This window comes from Hippoglossus hippoglossus, chromosome 19, assembly GCF_009819705.1.
Source record: "Hippoglossus hippoglossus isolate fHipHip1 chromosome 19, fHipHip1.pri, whole genome shotgun sequence".
NCBI classification, from domain to species: domain Eukaryota; kingdom Metazoa; phylum Chordata; class Actinopteri; order Pleuronectiformes; family Pleuronectidae; genus Hippoglossus; species Hippoglossus hippoglossus.
Genome location: NC_047169.1, coordinates 14,762,500 through 14,776,678, shown reverse-complemented (window position 1 = coordinate 14,776,678; position 14,179 = coordinate 14,762,500). Strand labels below are relative to the sequence as shown.

Sequence of the window (14,179 nt, the reverse complement as noted above, 5' to 3'; positions counted from 1 at the left end):
GTTATTACGCAGAACATTTACGTTTGTATTTCATCTGTTTAAGGCTCATTAGATATAACACAGCAGTAAGTCATCCACAGACAGTTTATAATGGCGTCTCCAGCTGTCTTGCACGAATTACACTCATGCATTAACAATTTTCATTGGCCAATTAGTTTTCACTGCTGTGTATGAACGTCACACTACCTGCAGCACTGGAACAAAACCGACTATTGCCAGTGGATGCAATCCAGCCTGTAATACATTTCCTTCAGAATGTACTGGCCAATGTAAACTACTTGTTTACAGTAATGAACAGAATTTGTAAGAAATGGTAGATGTTTCCAGTACTGGAGGTGTGAATAAAATGTCAGTGGACTGTGTTTTGTGCAGTTAAAAAGTAGTGAAAATGTTAAACATGTCGACAAACACTGCTCTAGAGGTTTACACCCCACAATTACAGAAAAACCAAGTTCATAAGTTCTTCCCTGCCCCTATTACAACAGCCTCAGAGTAGAAAATGCTTCTTCAACTTGCCCAAAGTTTTCAAAAATACATATCTGCTGCATTTAGAGGGGAGAGGGGTTCTGCGTTTTTTGTTTGTAAGCAGGATTACGCAAAAACTTGATGTCAAATCTTGATGTCACACGCTACAGATTCAGGTCAGGTACACAGTGAAAGAGAACTACATTGCATGCCTTTGAGACCAGTGAATTAAAATGTGGTTTCATAAGGATACTTAGCCTTGGCAGAGGTTTGGGCTCTCTGAGTACCCTTCTAGTGCTGAATATGTATCAAGAAGAACATTTTCTAAAAGAGTGGGATGTCACTGCGTTTATTGCCTGTTAAAGCTCGAACATGGCACTACAGTATTCTATAAATTCCTGGGTTTGAAATGTGTGGAAAGAAATGCACTAGAAAAATTGTGTTGTCAAATACACAAATAGAGATGGAGTATAACTTTTGTGAAGGTCATCTTTTTGATATCAGCGGTTGATTGATTGTCCTGGATCGATGTTAGTTGTTATCTAAGTATGTCGCATCAGGTGGTTTTACTTATTTGTCGATGAGATGGTGACAGATAATCTCCATGACAGCTGAGCAAATCATCCACTGATGACGCCCATGATATGGCTGAAAGCTCCAGTCGAAAACCAATAACGTGTTGTAATTTAAGGTTCACAGTTCCTCAAGCAAGAAACTGAACCAAAATTCCTCAAGATAGTCAGGCATGGTGGCTTGCTTCCATGTGTGTGCGTTTTTGTGTGTGTTACTGCAACAAGGTACTGATTCGAGAGCAGCCTGCAGTCAGAAAATAGCTTCATTGAATTTGACATGTCTATTATGTCTTAATGGAAATCATCCACTCCTTTCATAGTAAGCTTCTTACACAACTGTCACGTCTTCCTCTCACGAAAGAGAAGTCACACCAAGTCATTTTACAAGCTTATATGAGGCTCACTAGGTTTCACTGTTAGCACTCTCATTCTCTACATGCATTCTGTGCATCTGTTTCCCTCACTGCTAAAAAACACATCAATATAAAGACCTATAATTAAAAAACACATCGATGGAATTTACTCCAAAGAAACGGTTCCTTCTTGCCGAGAGCGTTTGCAATGTTCGTCACCCTGTGGATCCACTTCTCTGAATGCCCTCACGTACTGAGATTTATATTTAATTTAAAATGATTTAAAATTCATGTGCTGAGGCACAGCAAGTGGTGCTTGTTATGTACAAACCTTGAAATCCAGTGTTAAGGAGAGGGATTCGCCAATAAGCGGCATTTATGTAACAACACCTTACAGGATTTTTATTTTTTTATTTTTGGGGTGTTATTTTTCTCAGATTTCAGCATTCAGAGGTCTCATCCATGGATCCACTGGGTGCACAGCAGCTGAGCTTGAAGGAGCTGGAGCAGAGGTCCAGGCATTTGTCCATATGGACTTTACTTCTGTTGCTGTGCCGCTGCCAGATCCAGTACATGTTGTGTTCTAGAAGAATAGGCGTTGGCATCCTGAGGGTTAGACAGTACCTATTACAAATACTTAACAAGAGTTGCATGCGGCTTTTGCCACATGGTCTCTCACTGTGTGAAAATGTGGATGCAAACAGAATATAATGTTTTGTGTATTGGAAATGAAATCATTGCATTATTACTTTTTAAAAACCCATTCAATGTAGTTTTTTTTCTAGTTTAAATGGCAGCAAATGGATTAATTTAATAATATGGACACAACAGACACTCTGCCTTTGTATTTATGTTCTTTCGTACAGATTATGAAGAGTTATAGAGGATAACGTTATATAGAGGACCTTTCAAAATCCATGTTACAAAATGCTCTACAATGGCAGCAAAATAAAACAGAATAGTCATAAAATCATCAGAAAAATGAAATCATCATTTTAAAATGGAGCAAGTAAAACAATTTGATGCATGAAAACCAATAAGGTATGGACCTGTATGTTTGTTAATGTTCCTTGTGAGGAAATGTAGGCCTTACCTTAATATCAATATTCTTCTCTCACCCTCTCTCACTGCGTATCTAGAATTTCGAATGAATTTCTTTATCCTAAGCCATCTCCTCACCTTTCCATCACAAGTATTAGTCGCGCTGCATTGAAATCATTGAATTCTCCTGTCTGATTGACTGCAGCGTTGAGTGGCTACATAACAAGTTGTTGAGGGAAAGCAGGAATGCGTGTGTTAATGAAGCAATCGCACCAGACCAGCACGAAAAGTGTGAGATAGTGTGCACAGGGTTATTGAGGGCAAATCTGTTGTTTTTACATACTCTGGATGCAGCGTGTTTTATGATGGGTTCTAATTTCTGTTTTGTTTTTCTCAATTGTTTGGTAAAAAATATTCTTATTCTGAATCTGTCTTGTATTAGTGGTTCTGGTTGATACAATTTAAGACATTTTCTGTGCCACCATGATCACATATTGCTGTAGTAACTGCTGTAAGTCAATATTAGACATTATTTTATCCTTGAACGATGTAGAGCTTCGGGCTTCTTATAGTATACTTGAACAGCCCTGTGGCATAATGTTCTGCTACTGGAAAACAGGCTGAATGTCACTGATCGAATTAGTATTCAGAGATTGAAACCAAGCACTAATTCATATCCCCACTAGCGAGAGCGCAGGGCTGTGAGAATGGCAGTGTAGCTTCCAGAAACCATTCTCTGAGCTATTTGACTTTAACACTCAAGTGTAGCACCTTTACACCCGAGCCATCTAGTAGCTGCCAGGCTAAAGATAAGCTTGTCAGTGATGGCTTTGATTCTAAACTGTGGTGAGAAAATCTACATAAGAAAAGAGTCTGAGAACATCTCCCTTTACTAAGACACCCCTATATATGCCCAGAGGTTTGTAATTCCTAGTCGTTGGGAAATCGTGTACTAACAGGGTCGTGCTTGTATTATTAAACAGGGCAATATTTGCATTTGCTCTGCAGTTCACGACTGTTGAAGACATCGTAGCCACTTAAACTTAAGAAAACCCAGTGTTGGTCTGGTTTGGACGGATTGCTATCAAATCTTGTGATTTGTGTTCCCTGTAGGATGAATCTTAATTACTTTATTGTTCCAACTTTTGTTTGATTTATTTGATGTGTTCTTTGACTCTTCAGTTTGATCCATGTCCCATTCAGTAACACGGAGGTGGTAGGTTTTATGACCAACACTGCAGCCAGCCACCAGGGGGTGATCAAGATACTTTGGCTTCACTTTTGGGGAGACTTTATGTCTTCCATATGTCATGTCGTGTAATGCTGTGAACCAGCGGAATTGGCAAGGGATTCTCCTGATTTATTACGTAAGAAACCAAGTGCAAATTTTTAAGTATAAAATAAATAGGAGTAAATCAGTATTAAAGTGTTATATGTCCAATTAGGGATTTAAGTATTTGCTTTACATGCAAAGAAAAGCTTTAACTGCTTTACTGATAATATATTTCCTGTACTTTTATCTCTGCTTTTCTTCCACTGGTCAAATAAATTACATACCATTCTATTTTTATGGAAACAGTACTCAGCACTCTGTTGTATAAAAGGTTTCAGCTGAATGGTTAGAATGCAAATTAATTTGACCAACAAGTACTTAAGTGTGACCTTTTCGGGCAGAGACACTTTGGGTACTCATTAAGCAGTCTAACTATAGAAATACTAAACATGCATCAGCATATATTTTCCTAATTATGTAGAATTACCTTCATTCTGTACTTAAGTGTTGAAAACACTGTGGAAAAAGCATAATCCATGTTATTAAACCAGTTTCATAATGCAGGATTTCTGCTTTCAGACATGTCATGCTGTGCGCTTTGGTGAAATTGCTTGGAATGGGCTGTTTGCTTGAGCTATGGTGATGCTGGTTGGAGCTTTCTTTTCTGAAACTGTAAAAGTGACCTGCAGTAATTGAGCCCTGACAAGTAAAGACCGGCTGCAGGACTCAGTCTACAGAACCCTGAAACTGCACCACCACTGCTGCACAATGAGCTGTTTGGCTCAGTACACAGAACACCGGACACTGGAGTATCAGTTGTTTGCCTGTTTATTCAAATTTTATCAATATTGAACGTATCACGGGTCCAAACCGCACCAAATTCAACACTGCACTTCCCTGGGCCCACACATGCCAAGTGTAAAACTAATAAGATGAACAGTTCTCTAGGTTTGTGCTCCCCTGACTGACTGACTGACTGACTGACTGACTGAATTATTTAATATATATCCTTGGAGATTGATAATGTTATTGGCGGCTTTCGCAAAATGCATAGTGACGTGACGTTTTCCCTTGACTCTCAATCGGAACATGTCCTTTTTTTTATCTGTATCTCAGAAGCCACTCAGGTAAATCGCCTCCTCCTCAGGGCTTTAGCATTGTTGAACAATAATGTTCCTTAGATTATGTGATGCATTCATTTCTTCATTTCTTTTACTCTGGAGACAAGGCTTTGATGCATGCATGATTTGATTGGTTTTGAAGAGACAACCTATTATAGACATTTTTTAAATGTATTGAAGACTCATTGTTGCTGCGTGTGTCCAGAGCAGTTTGCATTGTTGCTGCATACAAAAGGGAATGTCCTAATGGATAATAGTAGCATTATATTAAGTAATAAATCAGATAACCAGTTTTTGTCAGGTTTAATGGGAACATATTCAGGGATTTTTTCCCTCATTGCAATTTTTCTAGAATGGTTTTGAATTGTCTGTCAATGATACATTTTTGTCTGTTGTCTTGTCTTTTGTCATTGTCCCTCGCAATTACTATTTTAGGATGTAATTAATCTTCTGTAAAATACAATGTATTACATGACAAAACTTTATGATTAATTGGTTCTCAGAGTTACCCTTACGATCCACTCCAATCTCATGGAAAAGGGTTTAGCTGAAAATCAGACCTTCACAATCTTGTTTCAGGTTATTTTACATCTATAGTTCATGCGTGTCTCTGCACTCGTCTTTCCATCTTCACCTTCAAAGAGCCATTTGCTAATCTCTCAACTGTAGAAATATGACCATCAACACTAATCTCTCGGAGCAGGCCTTCAGAACGACCAATATCTATCTTTATTTATCAGTATTGCACCTATTTTCTCCCTACTTTACCTCAGAAAAAACAGCAGTAATGAAAACCATTAAAAGAAGTCAGTGTCGTTTTCTGTTATTGACGTTAATCGCTCATATGAATCCTTCTAACTCAGCAGGGTAATCACTGATTGCAGGATTAATTAAACTGCAACGAGCCTTCAGATGATTGTTCTCACGCAGTGTCAGACCAGTGCATCCCACAGTGTCGAGAAAAGTGTCCCTGATGATGAGAGCAGACTTCAGAGGGAAGTTTGATTAAGCAACTCATAATGTCCGTTTTCCTGTTTTATATTAGGTTAATTAAAGTAGGACAATCATTAATGTTGTCTTTTGCGAAGGGAGGTTTGAACATACACTGGAAAAAGTATTTTCTAAATGTGACTTAAAGAATTCAACTTGTCCCAGTGTAGTGGTACTATCCACATTATATAGAAATCCTGGAAAACTACATAAAACAAAAACCTGTTCAAAGGGTACTAACACAAGAGTCTCCTCATCCTCTTCGCATGACCTTGTGTCATCTTAACAGGATGTACACACAAGAGACCTTATAACCTCCGGTACCATACAGATAGTATGCGCTCCTATAGCCATTCTTTTTTCTTTACTTTTCTCTCTCTGTTTGTTTATTACTTTCATTTAATCAACTAGCTAATGAATAACTTAAAGATGGTGATGAAGTTGCCAATGCCTTCACTTTCCATCATCCATGGTGAGTTTAACTTCTCCATCACTGGCGGCAGGTGTGTTAATGTTAGCCTGTGGCTGTTGTGTCCTCCGGTAAGCTGTGTTTCCCTGGCCAGCTTTTCATTTCAAATTACAAATATGTTGGCAAGAGCAGCCTGTATCGACCCTTAGAAAAAAGTGATCTGGAACGCTTAATGGCCCAGTTTAATGTGAATCGTACGTGCCGATATTATTCAGTTCGTAGCCTCAAAAGTTGGGTACTCAATTTTTCATTTTTTCTAAAATTCAATGATTTTATTTGACATGACACGAAATTTGTTCAAATATATTCAAATTAGTTTGAATAAAAAGTAAAAGCCCTGGAATCCACAAGCCAACAAAGAAACAACTATGCACTCATTGCTGTATTAGGCCTATTAAATCTTTCTGTTTTATCGTTAGGAAAGAAGAAGAGTTGGATTTGAATCGAGCATGTATTCCTTCTATTCTTTCTGTCATTGCACCTTATGTGAATTGCTGTTTTTAGGACTTTAACCTTTATGCAACATTCAATTTAAAGACCCAGTGATCCAGTATATTTTGGACGCCAAGGTGAATTTGAAGCATTTGTGGGTTTAATCCAATTTATTTGGTTCTTTGTTTGGTAAAGTTACTTTTTCATTAGTTTTTTTTACAATTTGCAAGCCCACAGGAATACTAGAACCTCTTTTGAATGATTGTCCGGCTAACATTTGCTAATTAACACAAAACCACGAACAATGTCCAGGTGAGACTGATAAGAATGTCATTAATTGTGAGCGTCTGGGACAAATTAAAAGCTTTAAATTCAACCTGAAGGTCACACAACATGAAAACTGGAAATGAATGTCTACACCAAGTGAAAGATTTCCACACATTGTTCACAGTTTGTATAAGACAACATGCTCAGAATATCAAATAATGTAAATGCAGTAATGTGGTTCGTACGATAAATACATTTAGTCTAAATTGCAGTTTTTGGTCAGTCCTTTCCCCAAATTATTACGCTTAGCCGATCCATGCATATGCAGATAGATTCCAGCTCTGTTCACTTGTTCATATGATAATAAGAATAAAGCAGAATGCTCCATAACTCAATCTAACATGAGTCCAAAAACACTATTATAATTTGACCCTGATTGAAATAACAGGGCAGTAATTGTGTGCTGGCATCAGTGGTAGACAGGTGATTCAATAGCCTGGAGACTTTGAATGCAGGCTTAATGAGTGAGAGGGGAGATTGTGAAATTGACCTGGGGGTTGACTGCAGGAAATGCAAATGAGAACGAGAAGACGTGAAGGAAGGAAGATCAGAAGCACATTGTTGAAATAGTGTCAGGGAAAAAAGGTATTGGTAGTAAAGCCACTGAACAAGAAGGGGGATGGTACAAAAGTAGATGATATTTTCCTTATCTTTCTATTCCTTATGTTCTAAGATCAAAATGTTTTTTTTCTATTTTTAGTTTTTCTCAGGGACTGTGTGCAGAATTCAGTAGGTCTGAAAACCTGCTCTACATTTCCGGATGTCTGTGGCCGCACAAACAAATGGAGAATCTGATGTTGGGGTAGCAACAGTGTCACTATTCTCTTATATGGTGTTAAAAAAAATGAGCTTGGGCTTTTTTGTATGAAGCTACATTGAGCAGCTTTGGAGATTGTTTTCATGTCACAAAGAAAATGAAAAACTAAAATCGTTCTAATTTTAACTATATCAATCATCGAAACACATAAATTACACATGTTCCAGTCCTTAATGATGATAAAAGACCAAAAACGTGAAATCCCACACAAGCAAAGGCAGAGTTCATGTATATTCTGTGCACTTTTGAGGCTTGGCAGCTGTAACAGCACCGTGTCAAACTGCTTATCATGAGCACTCTTAATTGGTGGGAAGTTACATGTAGACAGCTCCCCATTTTGACTCAGTTGGCACAGTGGGGCACAATGTCCACCAGATTGCAGAATTGCACCCTTGATTGGTAGAGAGCTGGGCTGGAAGTTAAAAATAATCTCCCTCACGAGTGTCCTTTTTTCTGTAATTGTGGGTTGTGTTGCTGGCTAGGTGTGAGGCCAAGTCTCTATCGAGTTTCCAAGTGAATATAAGAGCATGGAAAGCGAGTTAAATACACTAAATTGATGTGGAATCATGGGGAACAGTTGCTGTTATTGACCAACCACATCGCCTGGATGAAACTGCCTGCTATAATAAGAAGCTAAGTGAAGCAGAATAATTGAAAATGAAAACCTGCTTTGTAATTATTCATCAGGCTGCTCCTTTTATTATAAGTAGCACAATTATGCCTACATAGCCAGTGATTCAATTTGGTCCGGCTTTGAAGAATTGGTCAAGATTTTATTCAACTCCAAGGCCACAGTAATCGGTTTCACTCATAATTTTGTTTTTCAGAGCATTTCCATAAAAACATAAAAAAGAATCAGCTGACACACGGATTGGGTGGATTTACACTCAGTTCAAGTCCTTCTCATTTCCAACCTACCTCACTTAAGAAAGCAGCAGTGAGCCCTGTTGATGCTCAGGGCCTCTCCATGTCTGTTTGGAGTATTGGGGTTGTGTGTTTAGTATACAGGGTTATAGTATACAACTAATTAAATAAGTTTTATATTTTTTTTTATATATTTTTTTCTGATATGCAGATTTTTAAAGAAAATCTCTACTAATTATTAGTTGAATTTCACTGTGCTGTGTATCGTTATCTGCAGATTAAATGAACGTTATCTTTATTCCGAGAATTTGGTCATATAAGACAGCTCTAGTCAGAATCATGTTTTACCCGACATGGTCAACATTTAGCAGAAGGTGTAGTGGCTAAGTCTTATCAGTCAGAGCTCTTTTGCCGCTCTTTGTAGTCTCTTAATAATATATATATATATTATATTACACTATTAATATTTTATAGTAGTTCTGTAGTTATCATAACCAGATTTTTTTTTTACTGCGTTCACAATCCTGATCCATATTAAAAATAATCTTTTTGGGGGCATCATTTTGTAAATGGAAGAAATGACGGCCAATTGCAGCTGCCAGGCTCTGACAAGGCTAAGAGGCAATGACAGGAGTCAAACTGCAGTGTTTACCATAATGCATGTTCCAGCTCCAAGAGTTTTATTTACAGCCATGCCAAATGAACTGCAATCAACTCTGGTGATGTTATACTCCATCTGTGTGACTGACAAAAGCTGAGTGGGTTTGATGTCAGTGGTACATCACGTTTGAGTGCTGCAGCCCAAAACGACTGCATGATTGCTTTTGATTGGCAGGGCTGAACACCGACTCTTGTTTCACGTTTCCAGCGCTGATAACGTGTTGGGAATCAATGTGAGAGGATCAGCCAGAACACAAAGAGAATAACAATTGGCATGTTTTCAGTGATAAACAACAGAAGCTGCAGATATTCTGTGTGCTTACATGTACCTCGAATAGACCATGATGGGGGTAATGGGTAATTTTTGCACAACATCCACAGTTCAAAATGACAGGGGTGGGCAGGAGGTTAGGAGTAGGGTCAAGGTCAACTACAACTGAAAAAAATTCACTGTTCTTTTTTATTTGAACTGCACAAGAATTCTGTATGTTTTCTCAATGCCCTCTCTCTCTCTCTACTTTTGCTTCCTTCAGGTAATGTTGGCTGCTTCCTATTGGTCGTTGCTTGCGCCAGCGATCAACATGGCCGAGGATTCTGGGAAGTACGGATCTTTTGCTTTCATACCTGTGGCTGTGGGATTCACACTTGGGGCGGCCTTTGTGTTTTTTGCTGACCTGGCCATGCCCCTGCTGGTAAGAACCTCACACATACAGTAAGAATATATTGAACAACAAAAGAGTGTTTTTGGTGGTAGGCGAGCAGGTGACCTGTCTAGTGTGTAGACCCCCCGTCTCATAATGTAGACTTGCTAACTTTGGTTTATGCTGGACAGTATCAACCATATGATCATGGTAGAGTGTTAGCTTCTCTCCTGTCTGCAGTGTGTGTGTGTCTGCTCGTCTCTGTCACTCATAATTCAAAATGACGATCACATTTATTTAGTTCTTAACGATGATTGATGATGTCGGATCACCAATCTGGATCATTCCAGTCACTTTAACCCTGATGCCCTGGCTGTGCATGTCACGTCTTGTCTTGTGTGGCAGGTTAACAGCCTACCCGCAAAATGTTAGACTTTTTTTCATTGTGTTTCAATACGTGTCTTATGAACTCTTGAGTGAATCAGACAAACAGAGCCGGCCAGAGGCATAAACCAACCAAGCGGTTGCTTCGGGACCCTGTTGCCACCAGAGGGCCCCCGAGAGCCCTTGAAATGCCCCACAAGAAAGATAGATTATATATTAGGATTATTTTAAATCAATGAATGCCGGCAATCACACAAATACGCAATATAATGTTAATGGACTGGCAAGTTAGTACTACTGTGTTAGTCCTGCTGCCGCTGTCACAGTGCTGACACCAGCTCTGACAGCGGAACATTTGACCTTTTAAGCAACGAGCTCTGCAGTAGCTGTGTTCTACTTTGTGCAGCTGCTCAGCATTACCTTCCGATAGTTTGCACGTGATGGATTTAAAGAACATCTGTAATTAGGTAAACTAGAGAAAACATATCCTGGGTTATACCATTATTATGCACTGGACTCTGCTGTTCCTCTGTATTTTCTTCGGAGGAGGTGCATGTGTGAACTCAAATGTCCGAGTGAGGCGCTCTGCAGTTTCTACGGACTTTATCCACCTACAAGCAACACAGCTACAACTAATAAAAGTGACAATGGGTATGTTCGATTTACAGTGTGTGACAAACATTGACAATGGTCAATAGAATTGATGGCTCCGAGGCAGTGGGGGCCCCCAAATCAAATTCTGTGCCAGTGCGCCTGTGTCTGGGACACCATTGCTCACAGTGGGGGATGCTGGTTGTTTTCACCATGAGCTTTTTCACCGTTGTTTTAATGATCATTTAAATTTCACATGGTAATACTAACCGTCTGGAATTTCAACGTGGTTAATCGTGAAACCGTTAACCGTTTCATCCCTAGGACTAAATACACATTTACATCATTTGCGAATTATTTTGGTTTTAATTATTGTCCAATTATTGTCATATTAAATGTCAAATTAATTAAAGCAAAAATAAATAAATAAATAAAAGAACTACTGAATACTGAACTTTGGATAATTTGAGACATCACCCAAACCTCCATTCCATTCTTCTTACTATGATTAGAACATAATTACATGGCCCTACATGTAGGGCCTTTGATAGGGAAATAATAGGTAATCAAGGATCTAGACACTTTTACTACCCAAAATTATAACAGAAACTGTCTTTGACAGGTTCTGAAAGAGATAAAAACTTCAAATGAAGTATTTGAATTTAATTAAATTAAGCATTCAACTTCATTGTTGAAGTAAGTGAGCATTATGCGACTGCTCAACATGTAGATGCTGCCGGGGCTGAAGTAAAGAATGGTCTCTGTCTCAAGTCCAGTCTCAGTAAATTTGAGTTTTTCATCTCAGACTCTGGGATGTTTTGACTGTCTTGCTTGTTGAGTCTTTGGTCTTGACAAATGACCAGATAGCTCTCTTTCCTCTGTGTGTGTCTGTGTGTGTGTGTGAGAGAGAGTCATCAGATATTATGCCAGTGGCACTCTAAAATGTACTACTTTTTTTCTATCAAGTGTAAACCAACTTGAAACCAAGTAACGCAAGCATCCGCAGCTTATTGCACACGGCCCCAAACTCCTCTCGGTTTAAAGTAATAACTCTGTCTTTGCAAGGATATGTGACCGGGGCGTTGGTGAAAACAATTCAGATTTAGAAAGTTTAGATTTAAGATGTATTGTATGTACACACAGACCTAGGAATAGAGGTTAGTGATGTTATATGTGAGCAGGATTTCAGTGAAAATATATCCTCAGTGGTAACATGATGTATTGCTGCTATTGCTTACTATTAAAATCTTTTAGAATTGGTCTTGACTTGTTCGTATCTGGAATGAATATTCACCTCAGGTGATTAGATCACAAGCAGACAGCTTGAAGTACTTCTAATTCTTTGAATCTTTTAATCATCTTTTTAGTCTTTTAATTCACCCAAGATGCGTACGGACGCATTTGAGATCCAGTCACTCTGCCCACATTCATTGGTAGTCTGGGAAGCATGTGGCCATAGTCTTTTAGCTTTGTGAATGCAAATGTGTCCTCGGCCACATTGCCGACATCCTCTGGCTCGCTGCAGTTTCTTAATGAATGTAAAGTAATTTTTCATCGCAATGTCTTTTTGACTTAATTTTGGCTACCACTACAATGGTGCGGCTGTGGCTCAGGAGATAGAGCCAGTCATCAACTAATCAAAATGTCAGTGGTTCAATCCCCAGCTTCTCCAATGCGCATGCCAAAGTGTTCTTGGGCAAGATACTGAAAAGCCCCTGACGACTGTGGGAAGTGTGAATGGTGTGTGATAGAAAAAGCACTGCATACAGTAGCTCTGAATGAATGTGTCTGAATGAGTGAATGTGGATAACGCCATTCAAACCACAATAATACTAGAAATGTTCTTTGTAAATACGATCCATTTACCATTTACAATATCAACATTAACTGCCACATTACATAACATTACATTTAGCTGATGCTTTTATCCAAAGCGACTTACAATAAGTGCATTCAACCATGAGTACAAACCCAGAACAACAAGAATCAAGCAAGTACAATTTTCTTCAAGAAAGCCAAACTACAAAGTGCTATATGTAAGTGCCATATAAGTGCTACTAAAGTGCTACTTTTCTTTTTTTTATCCAAGGTGTAGTCGGAAGAGATGTGTCTTTAGTTTGCGGCGGAAGATGTATAGACTTTCTGCTGTCCTGATGTCATTGGGGAGCTCGTTCCTCCATTGAGGAGCCAGGACAGCAAACAGTCGTGATTTTGTTGAGTGGTTAGCTCGCAGTGAGGGAGCAACAAGCCGATTGGCAGATGCAGAGCGGAGTGGACGGGCTGGGGTGTAACGTTTGACCATGTCCTGGATGTAGACTGGACCCGATCCGGTCGCAGCTCGATACGCAAGTGTTTTGTAACGGAGGCGGGCAGCCACTGGTAACCAGTGAAAGGAGCGGAGGAGTGGAGTACTGGCGTGAATTTAGGTAGGTTAAAGACCAGTCGAGCTGCTGCATTCTGGATGAGCTGCAGAGGTCGGATGGCACTAGCAGGTAGACCTGCCAGGAGGGAGTTCCAATAGTCTAGGTGTGAGATGACCAGAGCCTGGACCAGAACCTGCACCGACTTCTGAGTGAGAAGGGGACATATTCTCCACATATTGATTTTCTAGTTATTTACAATTCGAATGAGCAAAATGTTATATCATTGAAGAGCTGTGCGCCTCAAGTGGTCACTTTATGCATGTGTGGAAGCGTTGTAGAGCTGTCCACTTGTTATTGGATCAAGCGTGTTGATACAAGCTATGAACTAAGTCTTGGACTCGACCACGTTTGGACTTCCTACCTCGATTTAAATGCTCTACAATTAGTGCCATTTATGATTCATTTCGCTTTGAGGAATTAATCAAGGTCACTATTGTTTATTTTACCAAGAATATATTTGGAGCCCTGCAATTAAATGTAGTGCATTTTGGTTCATGGCAAGTGAATTAGGAACTTATCCAAGGTTTGATTGATATTTAGAGCACAAACCTTGAATTACAAAAAGCAGGGAGAGACGTGACTGAGACTGACAGAAATGTGACGCAGCCACTACAGTCGGAGCAGCAGAGAACAGCTGTTGCCTTAAGCTCCTGCAGTCACGCCAGGACAGTGGCAATGACACAAATTACATATGTAGTAGCGGCTGACACATCACCGTCATGCACACTCATATAAGATGACACACACTCGAATAAA

The 14,179-nt window shown here is 39.3% G+C and overlaps 1 protein-coding gene across 3 annotated transcripts in view; it reads left to right on the top strand.

The window, feature by feature from the left end:
• LOC117753113 (zinc transporter ZIP11-like) overlaps nt 1–14,179 on the top strand; it is a 115,630-nt gene that overhangs the window by 10,421 nt on the left and 91,030 nt on the right. For all 3 annotated transcript variants that reach the window (XM_034571001.1, XM_034570999.1, XM_034571000.1), the window contains exon 4: nt 9,918–10,076. In XM_034571001.1, the coding sequence (XP_034426892.1) occupies nt 9,918–10,076 (159 nt within the window). The remainder of the gene's footprint in view (nt 1–9,917; nt 10,077–14,179) is intronic.